The sequence below is a fragment of the Arvicola amphibius genome, chromosome 7, assembly GCF_903992535.2.
Source record: "Arvicola amphibius chromosome 7, mArvAmp1.2, whole genome shotgun sequence".
Taxonomy (NCBI): Eukaryota; Metazoa; Chordata; class Mammalia; order Rodentia; family Cricetidae; genus Arvicola; species Arvicola amphibius.
The window spans coordinates 107,949,505-107,965,170 of NC_052053.1; the positions used below are offsets into that span (position 1 = coordinate 107,949,505).

At 45.7% G+C, this 15,666-nt stretch overlaps 1 protein-coding gene across 23 annotated transcripts in view; it reads left to right on the forward strand.

Moving 5' to 3' along the window:
- Trim9 (tripartite motif containing 9) overlaps window positions 1-15,666 on the forward strand; it is a 102,009-nt gene that overhangs the window by 48,476 nt on the left and 37,867 nt on the right. For 20 of the 23 annotated variants that reach the window (XM_038336894.1, XM_038336903.1, XM_038336904.1 and 17 more), the window contains exons 2-3: window positions 5,232-5,327; window positions 7,292-7,414. The exons of the other annotated variants lie outside the window; for them this stretch is intronic. In XM_038336894.1, coding sequence (XP_038192822.1) covers window positions 5,232-5,327; window positions 7,292-7,414 — 219 coding nt within the window. The remainder of the gene's footprint in view (window positions 1-5,231; window positions 5,328-7,291; window positions 7,415-15,666) is intronic. 23 annotated transcript variants of the gene reach the window in all.

Genomic DNA, 15,666 nt, shown 5'->3' on the forward strand with positions numbered 1-15,666 from the left:
AAGGATGCAGGATCTTCCTGGGTCACAGCCAGGGTTAGCAACTGCCACCAATAAACAAAGCCAGAACCTAGATAAGATGCGACAGAATCTCAGTAGGCAATCTGCCCTTGCAACAGAGAAAACAGCCTAGCAAGAATAAAACCCAACTTCCCTTTGTACCTGGGTGACTGCAGGATGGTGATTAGGGGAGACTGTGGGGGTGGAGGGGGTGAGCAGGAGATTAATATAGTCAAGGAAGCAAAAATCTGTAAAATGGGGTTAGGAGACACTTTGCCTACATGAAACCCATTTAAGTTTGCTTACTGACACTTATTAAAGTCAGCCTCTCTCCTGCCACACAAACTGGGGGACAGGGCTCTATGTTCAGGTATTGGATAACAATAAACTTTTCCGTGACCTTGGGTTTCCTCGAGCAAGTGCTTAAGTGGGCGGAGGGGTTCATCATTGGAATATGATGCAACTGTTTTAGTCCGAGTCCTCCAAACCAAGGCTAAGGCCTAATGGAAAAGGGGTTCCAGAGAGTCTTAGCAGAGCTGGGGCAAGAAAAAAATCTTTGCAATGAAGATGGGTATGATTCAGTGTTGATTGTGAACTGGACAGTGTAGAAGGAGCAGCAGGCTGCGTTCCTGCCCGACTCCGGGGCCGCCTGGCTGGCTTTACACCTGAAATAATTACACAGAAACTGTATTCTTTTAAACACTGCCTGGCCCATTAGTTTTAGCCTCTTATTGACTAATTATCACATCTTGCTTTAACCCATATTTAGTAATCTGTGTAGCACTACGAGGGGTGGCTTACCAGGAGAGATCTTAACCTGTGTCTGTCTCAGAGAGGAGAGGCATGGCGTCTGCCTGAGGTGTCTGCCTGACTCTGCTTTCTCTCTCCCACAATTCTGTTCTTCTACTCTGCCTACCTAATTTTCTGTCCTATTAAAGGGCCAAGGCAATTTCTTTATTAACCAATGAAAGTAAGACATAGACAGATGACCCTCCTCCATCAGGACAGAATCTGCAATTACCTAGTAGACCAGCCTCAGGACTATCCTAGAGGAATCTTAACTTAATCAGGTTAATCATAGTGAGGAGAACCCACCTAATAGTGGCCTGCACAGTGTCCCTGGGTTGGGTCCTAGACTGTATAAAAAGGAGAAGATGGGTGGGAAAGAAGGCTTAGTGGGTAAAGGTGCTCACTTTGCAAGTCTGGCAACCCAAGTTCAAGCCCCAGAGCCCACAGAAAGAAGGAAAGGGAGAAAAGACTCCACAAAGTTGTCCTGTCACCTCCATATGTGCCATGTGGCACACGTGCCTATATGTGCAAGTGTACATGTATACACACACACACTTGAATGCACTCACAACAATAAATAAATGTATGTGTATATATATTAATTTAAAGAGAAAGCTACTGAGTAGAGGTAGTTATTGCTCTCTACGTCCTTATTTTGGAAGCAGTGTGACCAGCTGCTTTAAACTCTTACCATCTTGACCTCCCCACCACGATGGACTGTACTTTCAAACTGAGAGCCAAAATAAAGTGTTTCTCCTTTAAGAGGTCCCTTGCATTAGAAGTTTTTGTTGGTTTGTTTGTCTTTTAATCACAGAAACGAGAAAAGTATCTAAGGCAATGGGAGAAGTTTGTATATGACCTTGTCAGATTAAAAGTCCTCCCTGGATCTGCACACAGCTTAGAATCAGATTCACAATAAACATGGTAAGATTTGTTGGCTTTGTGTCTCAGCCCCATAACCTCCGTGACAGCAGCTTCACCCAAAGCTTAGAGCCTACCAACCTTTCTGATGGGCTATTACACTTATGCAAACATTAAACACTCACATACAAACATCCCATATAGGCAAGCAATGAAGGAAGGAGGAGGAAGGGCTCTTTTTCTCTACTTCAGACTCAAACGATGTGTCTCCTTCCAGGGAGAGCTTGTTTATTCCAAGCATGCCCTGAGCCAAGACATCCATCAGATGCCTGTAGTTGCCTCTTTGTAACACTCCCCTCCTCTTTCAGAAACCGTCTCGAATTAGAAAACAAATATCCAGGAAACCCAAGCGCCTCGACTTAGGCATTATAAACAGCCCATAGAAACTGTACCTTTCTCCCTCCAAGGATGCCCAGAGGAGAATGCACACCCATGGATTTGCACCCTCAGTGTACAAGCAGAGAATTCTCAGCCCCGCTCTGTCCTCCTGAATACAGAGCACCTCTGCCAGCCGAGGCTTGAATTCAAATGTTTCAAGCAAACCAGATCAATAAGTAATACTGTTTAATCAGACATGGCTTATAAACGTGCTCAGGAGGTTATTCTACAAAAGCAACAAATATAAATCCTTTTAATGCGGAACTTGCTGCTGATAAATAGCTACCTGGCATTTTTCTCTGTCTGCGGCTGAATTCTGCAAGTGGACAAAGCTTAGGGGAAAGGCTTATAGATCTCTATCTCACAAAATAGCTGTTTATCAAATACCAAACAATTGTCAGCCAGTTGGCAGGCACCAGCCTCCAACACAGACACAAAGAGACTGAGTCTGGAGGAGAATTGATTTTTGCAGCTCACTTCTTGCTCTGACGTATAAAACCCTGAATGAAGACAGAACTCTTTGTCTATGACTAAATAACATTTTAAAAATGTGTGTGTGGGGGGGGGGTAGGGTATTTTGTGCATGTGTGTGCTGTGTGGGTACACTTGTGCAGGTGGGTGTGCACATATAAAAGCATACAGAGGCCAGACACTGGTGCTGACTGACTTCTTCCTCAATCGCTTCCCATCTTATTTTTGAGACAGGGTCTCTTACTGAACCTAGAGCTCATCAATTAAGTGAGGCTAGCTGGCCAGCAAGCCCCAGGAATCCACTTATCTCTGGCTCCTTGTACTGGGATTACAGGCACGTGCCACTGATTCTGGCTTTTGCTGTAGGTGTTGAGTGCATGCTGGTGCAGCAAGGACCTTTGCCCACAGAGTTGTTGCTAGAATTCAGCATAGCTTTTTCTAAGCATACATTGCACAGACATGATCAATTTTGAGGGTGGAATGTGAGAAATCAGGTAGTTTCATGTGTGTGTAGCCAGGTGAATTTGACTCCTGCTCCCAAATCTCTAAGAACGTTTACTACAGAGAGGAAAATCTTTGTAGACCAGTAGACTTTCATCCATTTGGGAAAAATGGAGAAGCACGAGTTGTAAAGATAACTGTGAAAACCAGACTCCCCCCTTTAGAACTGTCTCTCATTTTACTGCTTTGGTCTCCAGTGAGAGCCCTTTCTTCTTTCATTTCCTGAGATCCTGGAAACAGTTCTTATATTTTTGTTTGTGAGCCTAATCTTTATGGTTGGGCCATCTCTCTAGTCCCTGGAAACAGTTCTTAAGGATAAAATTTACCCCCAAATGATGGCATCACTAAGACACAGTAATAAAGATATGAATGGTCCCTTTGCAACATAGGGTCACTATGCACCTTCTCTCGGTCGTTTCTGGGGCTGGAATACGCAGCAAACTACAAGTTAACGAAGATGTTTTCCAGCAGATATTATTAAGGAATCCACCCATTAAATCCCTCATCATTGGGTGTTTAGGTGCCTAGAAATGAAGAAAGCAAGCATGAGTTAAAAGCATCAAACATTTATTAAGAAAACACCACATTAAAGGGCCCTGGCCTTCAAATACAGTATCTCATGCAATGTCCACACCATCCAAGTTAGTAAAATTCTCATTTTATGCAAGAGGTCAAACTATGTATAAATGTGTAAACAGTCGGTAGCTGGCAGCATCGACGAGATGGGATAGCTCCCTTAAGCACTGCCCTGCATTCATTCAGAGCCCAATGACAAAATATTATTTCAAAGCTTGTTTTTCCTGTTGGTGTAATTCAAACACAGGTTACTTTCTTAGGGTCACATAGTAAAGAGCAGGGCCAGAATTTAATCCCTCAAATTCTGCTTTCTTTCTACCATCCTATGTTGTTCCCACCCAGCATTTGGCCTGCATATTTTAAAAAAGAATGCAGTGCCCCCTACATATTTATTAAGACAAATATAAGAGAAAAAAAATCACAGGACCAAGAAAATTTTGAGGTTTTTGTCTTTTTATTGAAAGGATAAGAAAGGCATTGTGCTGGTTGAGGAGAAGAATGGGTTTTGGACTTTCAAGAAAGCACAGGAAAGAGGAGCAATGAGAAAGGTCTGCCATTGCCTGAGGAACAGTGGGTTTGTTCAGTCTGCTAGGACAAAGAATCTTGTATCCCATATATTGCTAAGGTCTTCAGGGAATGGAAAACCTAGCAGAGGGCTCCTAGCAGCTCATTCTTCCCAACAGGAAGACTGACTCTGAACCCCATGTCCTTTCCCCTCCATCCTTACTGTAGTGACCTCCTCTCTAGAAGATACTGATCTGCTTCAAAGGCAGAAACCAAAGAGGAGAAACTAACCCAGCCACACTGGTCCCACATCAGCTTTCTTAGACCTTTCCTTCCCTGTAGACCCTCACCTAGCTCCCACTGATGAGCAGTTTGGGCATTGGCCACCTCAGCAGTCGCCAAGACTAGAAAACTGTGCTTGCCTGGACTCAACTTTGCCCCTGCAGAGCTGCAGGAGGTTTGGTGGTGCGGGAAGTTAGGAAGAGAGTAGGCTTTGACCTTGGTCAGGATGCGGGGTGGGGACCGGGAACCTAGAGTCAGTGCACCTGGGAGAAGGAGGAGTACTTGATGGGGTAGAATTCTCTTCTGGCCTTTATATTCATCGTTAACAGTTTTGCAACCCAGTGCATCACACCAGCGCTCAACCCTTCCTTCTTCATCCCTCACTTGATCGTCTTCATTATTTCTGCCCACCATCCCTACCCCAGACCAATGAACCTTTAGGCTAAGTACCGTCAGAAGGAATCAGCTCAATTGACTCGCTCGTTTGTTTGTTTTTTTTAATCCCTCACAAATGAAATAAAAGATTAATTAACTAATGAGATGAGGGCACACGAGGTGGGTATCAACAAATGAGGCCTTTGACTTCTGTGGTCAGAAACATTTGCTGCTTCAGAGAATAACGTGCTTAGGAGCCCGGGAAAGGGCTGCCTGCCTGGGTACCAGAACCCACGCACCCACGTTACTTCAAAGGCCCACACAAGAGAACTCAGGGCGGGTTCAAGGGCTCCTGGGTTTGGGGCCCCATGGTTTTGAAGTAACTCCATGTGGCCCTGTGTGACGGCATCTCAGGCCTTCCTTCCTTCTCTCCACAGAGCCAGCTCTCCCAGGCGCTGAACGGATTGTCAGACAGGGCTAAAGAAGCCAAGGAGTTCCTGGTGCAACTGCGCACCATGGTGCAACAGATACAGGTACCGAGTGGGGGTACCGGGGTGAAGAGTGGGGTCTGGGGTGCGGCGGAGGGGAGGAGGTGCAGCGCGGGCTGACAGCAACCAAAGTGGGTTGAGACCCTCTGACTTGATGTGTTCCAAGGAAACCTCTCTTTCTTTCCGCCCTGTCTCCTCCACACAGGCAGACACACAGAGAGGCGGCCCTCACGCGTGCGCCTTCTTGAGGCAGCAGCTCTTTTGTCCACAAGCCAGGATTGTCTGTCTCAGGCATTTCCTGCCTTCCACTCTGATGCCTTGAGTCCGCTACCATGTTGCGTGTAGACAGAGGCCTATTTCTTTATGAACCCCATTATTCCCGAGTTCCTAAAATCCTATCGGTCCCCAAGGCCCATTTTACTTAACATTAACTAGTCTGTTCTTGTCTTCTTCCTTCTTTCTCCCTCCCTTCTCCCTCTATCTTCTTTCCTTTCTCCCTGTTCCATCTTAATGTTTCTTTCGTCTCAGACACTTGGACATTTTCTAGCCTCTGTTCCCTGGTGCCTGACTACAGGTTCAGATTGCCTTATCAGGACGTGGTCACCAGCAGGTCAGCCAGCATTTGAGGACGCATACGTTTTTCGCTAGAGCCGAACGGGAGAAACCATAGACCATATGAGATGCCAAAACAATGACCTTCTGCACTGTTCACCATTCTTACATGTTTTGAGGTTTGCCTCCTGGAAATAACCTTTATTCCGTCCTCCAGGAAATGGGCTACTGAGCGACTCTTTAACCTGTGTCAGAGCAGAGATGGATTTTTAATGTGAGCCAGCTCTCAAAGCTCGGCACACTGGTTTCATCGCCTTTTTTTTTTGTATGCGTGCCAGTGTTAAAACTGTTGGTTCCTAGCAGTTTTGTACACTTCCTTCTGTTTTCCAAAGCGGCCGTGTTTATCAATCAGCCCTTTCTTTGCCGTCGCTGGCACAAATGGTGCAGCCCCAGGCTTGCCCCCGCCTTGCCTTTCTGTCGGAGCAGAGTGTTCTTTCCGTAAGAAAACAGTAGCAGAGTCTTCAAGGGAAGGCTCCCTCCCACCCCCACCCCCACCGTCACTCTACCCAGGGCACAGCAAGTCCTTAAATGAGTCTTCAAGGACTTTCTCTGAGAATTCAAAGACCATTGCCAGCAGAGCCGAAATTGTGTCCATAGGAACTGCTGCTCCACCTAATGTGGCCTCAAAAGACCGTCTTTGAAGAAAGTTGCTGAATTAAGTATCAGAGGCCTTTAATATATACCCATAATTCAGAATTGCTAATTGAAAGAACTACATGGTTAAAGTCAAGGGAAAAAAGTTATAGCCAGCATTTAACTTGAATACCATGGGCCCACCCTTCCTTCATTTTCTATGTAGCTCCCTGTCCTCAGCAAGCTACTGTGTCCTGTCTGAGTTTGGATCAAGAAAATGCTGTTACCAATATGAGTTTTTCTCCGCTGTTGCCTTTCTTCATGCAGGGACAACTTTCATGTCCATTGTCATTAGACCTTATGCTGCCATTGATGAATTGTTGAATCACTGTTTAATATGGGGGACCTTTGTCATCCCCTCTTCTTTCTTCCGTGAGATTTAGTAACCCTTTCTCTCCTGCCCTGACTCTACCCTCTTCCTCCGAGAAACCACTTTTCAGCCTGCAGAGCTGAGCACATGTACCCGTCAAAGGTCTTGTACACGACCCTACAGCCAATGCTTTTCTGTACTTACTATAATTCAAGCTGGAGAGATGATTTCTTTTTATAAGGATGAAAGTAATAAATACCTACCCCTTTCCACGCAAACTTAAAGCAAAACACTCACACTACAGAAGAGTTTACCAGTACTTTGGAAATACTCAGTGTGCTCTATGGACAGAGTTCCTTCCCATCTCTTCAGTAGGAAGGACTGGGGTGCTCTGGTTTTTATGACTACCCAAGCTCCCCAAACATGCACTTGAGAATGGTGCTTTCTTGTTCAGGAAAACAGTGTGGAGTTTGAGGCCTGCCTGGTGGCCCAGTGTGATGCTCTCATTGATGCCCTAAACCGAAGGAAGGCTCAGCTGTTGGCCCGGGTCAACAAGGAGCATGAGCACAAGCTGAAGGTGAGTGGTGCCTTGGGGCAGTGGGAAGCAGCAGTCCAACCTCCCAGGGCAATGGTGGGCGGGCACAGGAGGATGCCATGCCTCACCTGTGTGGTCTGGCCAGACAGGAGCAGGCATGTCCCTTCAGTATCCATTCATTCTTCCTGTTTCTTAACTAAAAGTTCTCTGGGCCAGGAACTGCTCTGGGCATGGAAATAACAAGATAAATAAAAATCTCTGCATTCATTCTACTCTCTTAGGAGGGGAGAATGCTAAGCAGGGCATCCAAGGAAAATGTATCATAGGCTAGTTCTTCTAAAGGCAGAAGAGGGGAGAGTGAATCCTAGGAACAGGATTGGAAGCTTAGATAAGAGTGGCCACACAGAGGCAAAAATGTGTTCTTGAGTAGGTAAACAGAATATGTAATTTATAAAATGAATTGTTTATAAACTTTTCAATGTAGACTTTGGCCACCGCATAGTAAAATCAATGCATTATGAGCCTGGGGTCCCATTGCCATTCTGATCTTAGATATGTGTGATAGCCTGCTTGTCATCCATGGGCAACAAGATGGGGAGAGGGAGCAGAAAGAAGTCTAGTGTTGAGCAGTCAGATGAGGACCACACACGTGACCAACACACCTCAGGCCTGGTGGTGAGGGGAAGTGTGTCCAGTGACAGCCTGGGGTTAAAGTAGAAGCAGGCTCCAGTCAAGGCTGCCTGTTAGGGTTAGTGTCAGGAGAAACATGGGCCACTTTAGGGGACCTAGTGGCGGGTCAGTGGCCCAATGACAAATATCACCCCGTGGGTCAGTTACCTAACCACACCTTTAAGAACAAGAGAAATTGCATTTCTAAAATCAGATTCCTGAAAGTGAGCCACGGAAGTTTCAGCATGAAGAAGTGATGAACACAGTGTCAAGACCCCCAATAGTAGCCTGCTTCTCCAAGGCCCCCTCCCCCTCTTGCCATCTGAAGCTCCTCAAAGTGCCTTCAGAGACCCATAGATGATCCTTCCCTAGCCAAGGTCAGCAGCAGTGTGGTAAAAATGAGAACCTTTCTCCCCTGCCTTCTGACTTGGCTCGTCACTCAGGGGACACTGTAGAGATACCTGGGGCAACCAGCAGGCTGTGCTGTGATAAGGTCCATCCAAACAGGAAGGGCTCGTGAGTGCCTGACCAGCTTATGCTCACCGATACCATACTTTTGCAGGTAGCAACATCACCATGTAATCAAGGAGCCAGATTCCTAGGTAAAAAGAGTTGCAGATCTTGAAATCAGCATATAAAACCCAGGTTTGGGATGAGGAATGGGAGGAGTCCCCAGGGTGCTGGTGTTAAGAGGCCTGTGGGTTTGGGTAGCAAACCAAGTCTGGCAATCCTGCTGTTCATTTGAGAGCAGCCATACACACCCTTGATGGTTGGTCAAGGGAGACGCCTCCCCATGTTCTTCTCAGGATGGGATCAAACTCCTAAGGATGCCAGAGAAAACCCCTTCCACAAGGAACCTTCTAACAGAAGCTGAAGGGAACAAGGCTTGGTTTGCCCAGGGGTGCATCTTCTATGGCCCATGCATGGCAGTCTACCAAGTCCTAGATGATGGAGTACCTCCTGCATGCCCCTCTCCAGTGCTGAGCATCATCTACTCTTCCGGTGTCTAGTTATTAGCCCATGAATTCCTTAAAGGGACACTGAGCTGTGACTCATGGCAGCATGTGTACCAACTCCTTAAATGTGAGAAGAACCTGAGGGAGTCATAGACACGCTGTGCTTTCTCCCAACTGTTCTGCAAGTGTCATTGTGTGAGCATCTGTCTCACAGGCTCACCTAACAGTTGGAAAACGGCTTGACTTGATAAACATTTCTCTCAGAGTCAGGTTAGAGCTGAATAATTTTTTTTTTAAAGAATCACTTTTGTCTGCAGTAAAAATCTCAGCCTGCTGTGGATTCTGCAACTACCCCCATGGCAGCATAGATGAGCATCCTTGGTGAGCAGACCCTGCCTTTGATCCTAGCAATAATGAAAGTCTGGAGAAGCTTTCTTTATAGTGACAGTATAGAAGCTATATGACAGGGATCACCTCGGTAATTTCCACAGCAGCTCTATGAGGTCACTATCACTGCTATTCATACTCTAGAAAGGAAGGAATGATAACAACATTAATTAAGAACCGGCTCCAAGAAGCCACGGAACCACGGAGCCCAGAATCTGAACAAACGCTCCCCACTGCTCCTGGTAGAGTTCCATCCAGAGACCAGGCTTTTCTCCCCAGCCAGTCAGTAGCTAATGTGTGTGTGTGAGGGTTAGAATGCAGAACAGGAGTATACAGGAGGGAGGGACACAGCAGTGACTCAGGATGAGCCTTGACCTTATGGATGCAGTGAGTGTTAATCATGGAAGTAAACAGTGCTGTGGGAGAATGCTTTTGTCTACTGTAAAGATTTGTCACTCGTATTGGTTTAATAAAATGCTGATTGACCAGTAGCCAGGCAGGAAGTATAGGTGGGGTGACCAGAGCAGAAGAATTCTGGGAAGAGGAAAGGCAGAGACGCAGTCATCATCCAGATGCAGAGGAAGCAAGATGAGAATGCCTTACTGAGAAAAGGTACCAAGTCACATGGCTAAACATAGATAAGAATTATGGGTTAATTTAAGTTGTAAGAGCTAGTTAGTAATAAGCCTGAACAATAGGCCAAGCAGTTTATAATCAGTGTAAGCCTCTGTGTGTTGATTTGGTTCTGAATGGCTGTGGGACTGAGAAGGAAAGAAACTTCCATCAACAGAACAGCAGGCTTCTGGGAAAGAACTGGTCAGTACCATAGACACTGTAAGGATAAGAACACTGACAGCTCTAACGGTCACAGAGCACCTTGTGGGAGAGCTGGCATCATAGCTGCCCACTCTGTAGGAGGTGTGTGGTAACGATCACTGCATTCCTGCCTGTAGGAGGAGAGTTGCCAGGGAAAGACGATGGTGATCTTGCCAGTCCTCAAGACTGATGGAGAATTTCTGTTGCCATTCCTGCTCTAATATCACTAAATGACTGTCACCATAGCCTTTTATAGAATGCAGAAATTTATTTTCATAGCAATCCTCAGAATATCCTGTGCATTTTTGGGTATTTGTGTGTGTGTGTGTGTGTGTGTGTGTGTGTGTGTGTGTGTGTGTTATTAAGGACTGAATTTAAGCCCTCATACACTAAGCAAGCATTCTACCTCTGATCTACACTGCCCATACTCCCTCCTTTTAAAATTTTGAGATGGAGTCTTGTTGAATTGCCTGGGCTGGCTTTGAACACACTCTAGCGTAAGCAGGCTTTGAACATGTGACCCTTCTGCCTCAGCTTGTAGAATGGCTTGGTGTAGGAGGTCCTTCTGTCTATGTGTTGCTTTCATTGATTAATAAAGGAACTGCCTTGGCCTGTTGATAAGGCAAAGCTTAGGTAGGCAGGGAAGACAAGAACTGAATGCTGGGAGGAAGAAGGATGGAGTCAGAGAGCTAGACACCATGGAGCCGCCAGAGTCAGATGTGCTGGAACTTTAGTTGGTAAGCCATAACCTCATGGTGATGCGCAGATTAATAGAAACGGGTTAAATTAAGATGTAAAATTAACCAATAAGAAGCTAGAGCTAATGGGCCAAGCAGAGATTTAATCAATACAGTTTCTGTGTAATTATTTCAGTTCTGGGCAATTGGAACAAACAAGCAACCTTCCTGTTACAATAGCTGTGCTCAAAGCCTGCATCTGTCTCTAGACCTTGCTTCAAAATGCCATCCCAACCCACATAGAGATGAGTAGACCAAAGCCATGGCTGCCTTTGGAGTATGAGCTGGACAGCTGAGTTGCCCTGCTGAGAACCAGGGCCAGTGGTTCAGCACCTCGCTGTAAAAGTTCAACTTTTCCTCAGTGGAGTCTCTTTTTATCAAACATTGCAAACACTGGCACCATAGCTGCAATCACAGTGAGTCATGTGTGATGCTGTGTAGTCACTGCAGAGGTGACAATGGCCATGCTATGTGGGAGAAACAGAGGCCAGCAACCTCTATGGAAGAGGGAATCAAGGATTGGGACAATGTCATTGATCCACGTCACAAGGGCAAATAGCAGAGGACATCACAGGCTCTCATGCCCCTTACCTGGTGCCGTCTCTGCAGGATGGGATGAGAATATCACTCACGGCCTGTGCAGTGAGTTGATGCTTAGGTTGTGTAGATGCCCAGGAATGGTGCCTACCACACCCCGGGGCCTCCATGCCCTCCTGCTGCCTGCTGTCCTCATCTTCCCCATGACAGCACATGTCAAGGAGGGCTGTGCTGCAGGCCACACAGATGCCACGGGGCTACTGGGCAGAGGACACCGATGCCCTCATTTTACCCTGCTCAGACTTTGGAGGACGATGAAAAGGGACAGGTGGCCGATTGTTGCCCTCGGCAGCAAAGCTGTTCTGTCTGCTGTCTCTATAATTCATCTCTGTCATTTTCAGCCAATTGTATCTGTTGCCACTTCTAAAGAGGGCCACCAGTGCCATTGCTGCCATAGCTACTGACACCAGCCTCCACAGCTCTTCTTTTGTCCTTGCCCGTTCCCTTTCTTGTTGTGTTTGTCGATGCTGAGACTCATGAGGAAAGACTGGCCACGTAAGGACAACCTCACCGAGCACAGCACTTCCTTCTTTGTTGTTTGTGTGGCAGTAATCTCATGTTCATCCGTTTCCAAGGCCTGTTCTGGGCAGACAAAGAGGTGATGTGTGTGCGCATATGTGCGTGCATACATGTGTGTGTGCATGCCTGCATGTGTGTATGTACATGCGTGCACTGTGTGTGTGAGCGTGTGTGAGCGTGTGTGCAATTCAAAAGGCATAGGATGCTGGGAAGCCAGTGTATATTTCTGGGTCTTAGCACTCTGCTCATGCCCTTCTCTGAGAGCACTGCCAGCCTGAAGAGATGAAAGGGTTCTAGTGAGACAAGATGGAGTTGGGTGGGGAAAAGCCTAGATTCTGTTGTTATGGAGACCGGATTGGGTGGGAGGTCACACACCGTGTCCCTAACTTTGGGGAATTCTGTGGCACAGTTTCTTTTCTCTGTGCGTGAGCTAGAGTACAGCTAGAAAGTGTATGTTCTCCCCTCACGGGCTATGGTACATCATGTATTACAGTACTCACTAAGAGAAGTCTGAGTACTCCGTAAGTACTCGGTATGAGATACTGAAGCGCTTAAGGCTGTGTTCAGTATGGAGCACCGGAAAGGATTTAGCTCAGTGCCCAAGTTTCAGCTTTCGCCTCTGTTACTGAAAAAATAAATGGAATTATGATCTCATTCATCATACTGAAGAAGTGTTCCTAAGAACTATTTTATGTACACACTGTTCACAGACAAAATTAACCACACACTGTTATTCTCGTTGAACACATGGGATTTTTTTTTTAGTGGCCCATGGTCATAACTGATCATTCTATGAGATATTTTACCAATTTCACTGAGCTATTTAAAATCGAAAAGCAGAAAGGCTTGGGTGAGAGATGGGCAGGTGCAGCCTTACCTGGGGCCCATTTAAAATGTGAACTGAAGTTAGCGCCATCCTGTGGTTTGGAAAAGTGTAAGGAGCTTTTATTTGTTTTCAGGAAGTGGTCAACTGAAACACATGCAGAGAAACATGAGCGAGAACTATCTGTGCACTCCAAGAAATATTTCTAGTTTGTGTGTGGACTTGGTTAGGCAATGTCCTGATGACCAACAGAGGAAGCCAGATGCTAAGTGGCCATCCTTCCCAGGTCCTGCCCTTCTCAGTAAGGCTCCCAAACTGTCCCCACTGTTCCTGACACCCTCACAGAGAATCTGTGACAACATTAAAATATGCCATTAATGAGATCTATATATTTTTATTTTACAAAAAATGAAATATTTTCCCTTTTTTGAGAAGTTTAAAGTACTACCTGGGAGTTAATTATACTAAAATACTTTCAAAACTTGAATTCATTCTAAAAAGCAACTTAAATATGTTCTCTCTCTCTCTCCCTGGCATTTTAGAATGATCCAAGTTCAATAGTACATGATGATATATATCTTCTTGTTACCTTCCAACAGTAAGATCTCTTGGAAGAAATCAACATGGTTGTTCACAGTTATTTGGGGGGGAGAGCTAATCTTTAATGTGCTTGTGTAGTTGGTGAACCTGACACACCAAAGCACTACGCAGTGAGGCTGTAAAGAGAAAGCTTACTGGGTTATAGAACTCAGTATCCCTGAAGGGCCTCCATATGCCCACCATGGCTATATGTAGCATGTTTCCTTCTGGAGAAATTCCAGTATTTCCATCATGGTATTTGTTTGTTCCCATTATTTTTTTTAAAAAAGGATTTATTATATGGCCACGCCCCTATGCAGGAAAGCCTCCACCACGTGTACCATTGGCTTATAAAACTGCTAAATCAGGCTGTCTGCCCATTGTTTCCCAGCAGGCAGAGGATGCTTTGATTAAGGAATTGGGAGAAGGAAGAGAAATGCAATCACACTCACAAGGAAGTGCTTAAGTAATTAGGTACAGGCACTGTCAGCAAGGCTAGGCGATGCATCACAGCCAAGCACCAGCCCAGTGTGGCCATGCAATAAAGGGAATGCAGGGAATTTAGACCAGACGCCAGGATGAGGTCTGTGTAAAAACTAAGCACCTGGGACAATTCAAAGGTGTGATATGCTTAAGTCGAGAGGGGTCAACGCGAATAATGCTATCACAAGTGTCATTGACGTAAACCCGCCGCTAATGCAGAATTCCTTCCAGAGTGTCACTGGGCAAGTTCGTTGGTCCTCTCCTTCCCACCATAGATGAATAACGCTGAAAAGGTCTATGTAGATGGAGTTCCCAGGGTCGCCACAGAATCATGAGGAAGCCCACACAGCCAGGGCCCCTCCACAAACATGGAACACATTTTTGAATACCCCAGCCCACTCTGGCAAATGCCGGTGAGGGGCAATCTTGGGTTGCCTTTGATGCCCTTTGCCCAGATAGGAGTGAGCCTCCTCCTCTAGAAGGCACCTGGCTCTCTCCATGGAGATGACAGACTCACCCTCTGCAGCTCTGCACCAAAGCTCCATGTTGTAGCTGTCTGATGCAGCTACCACCCATGGTATGTGTTCTCCTGCATGGACATAATGCCATCAGATTCTTCTCTTCCCAGGGCTAGGGCTTCTTCCTTTATTAACCTCTCTGTGCTAGGACACAATCTTCTACACACCAACACAAGTTATACATGTTCCACTCAGTGTTTATCAATAAGAACGCTGGTGGAATTCACGCTTTAGAACAGAAAACTCGCAGCTCTGCTGTTAAAATACCATGCTCCCCTTAAAACAGGTGAGTGTTTTACTTCCTTAATTGAACTAAATGATTCTTCTCTTAAGTAAAAACTCAGAGCCACAGACTTGTCTTTGTAAAAACCGCTGTCAGGTAAATCCAAACTTTCCTATAGAGTGTAGGATTGGCGCTAGGGAGAAAACATTTGCCTGAAACTCTGTGGGAGAAAAATGGTATACAGCATTTGTCCTTAATTAAGTTTCTCCAGGTTTTGGAGGATGCATTATTCTTTAAAGAATAAAATGGTAAATGATATTCTGCTGGGGTGGGAGGAGGAGAATTCTCTGTTTAATTAAAGAAATGAAGCCAGAGCTCATCACCTGTAACTCCCAGGGAGGCCATTCAGAACGTCATCAGTTTCTGGATGCACACAGAAAATTCCCCATCACACACAGAAAACAATGGCAAGCAAATGCTGCAGGTTTGAATCTTGAAAGTTTATGGGCCTTAGACGGAACAGAACAAGTAAGAACCGTTAAGGGATTACGGTATGCGGTGGGGGGGGGCGTTAAACTGTAATAGAAAATAATAGATTACATTTAAAAAGTAAAAGAGGGCAAAGAATATTATCATTTACTCAGACTGGTGATCTGTAGGTGACAGCACTTAGGCCTCCATGAGGGGAGTGTGATTTAAAGCTATTCGGAAGAATAAAGAGAAAAAAATTAAAGACACGTGGAAAATGGAGAGGTATGGAAGTCAGGAGTGGGGACTTAATCTTGTTCAAAGTTGGCAAAAGAGTGAAGTCCTTTTCAATAGCACCAAACCTCGCTGTGGGCTATGCCACATGGGCTGGAGGAAGGAAGCAGTTGGCCTATGTTAATAGGGTTGGAGCCATCAGAGCAACTTCCACCTGTGTGTATACATGCTCTCCTGGGTGGCTCTCTCTTACTGAAAAAGCCCTAGGGTTCAGGAAACAACAGG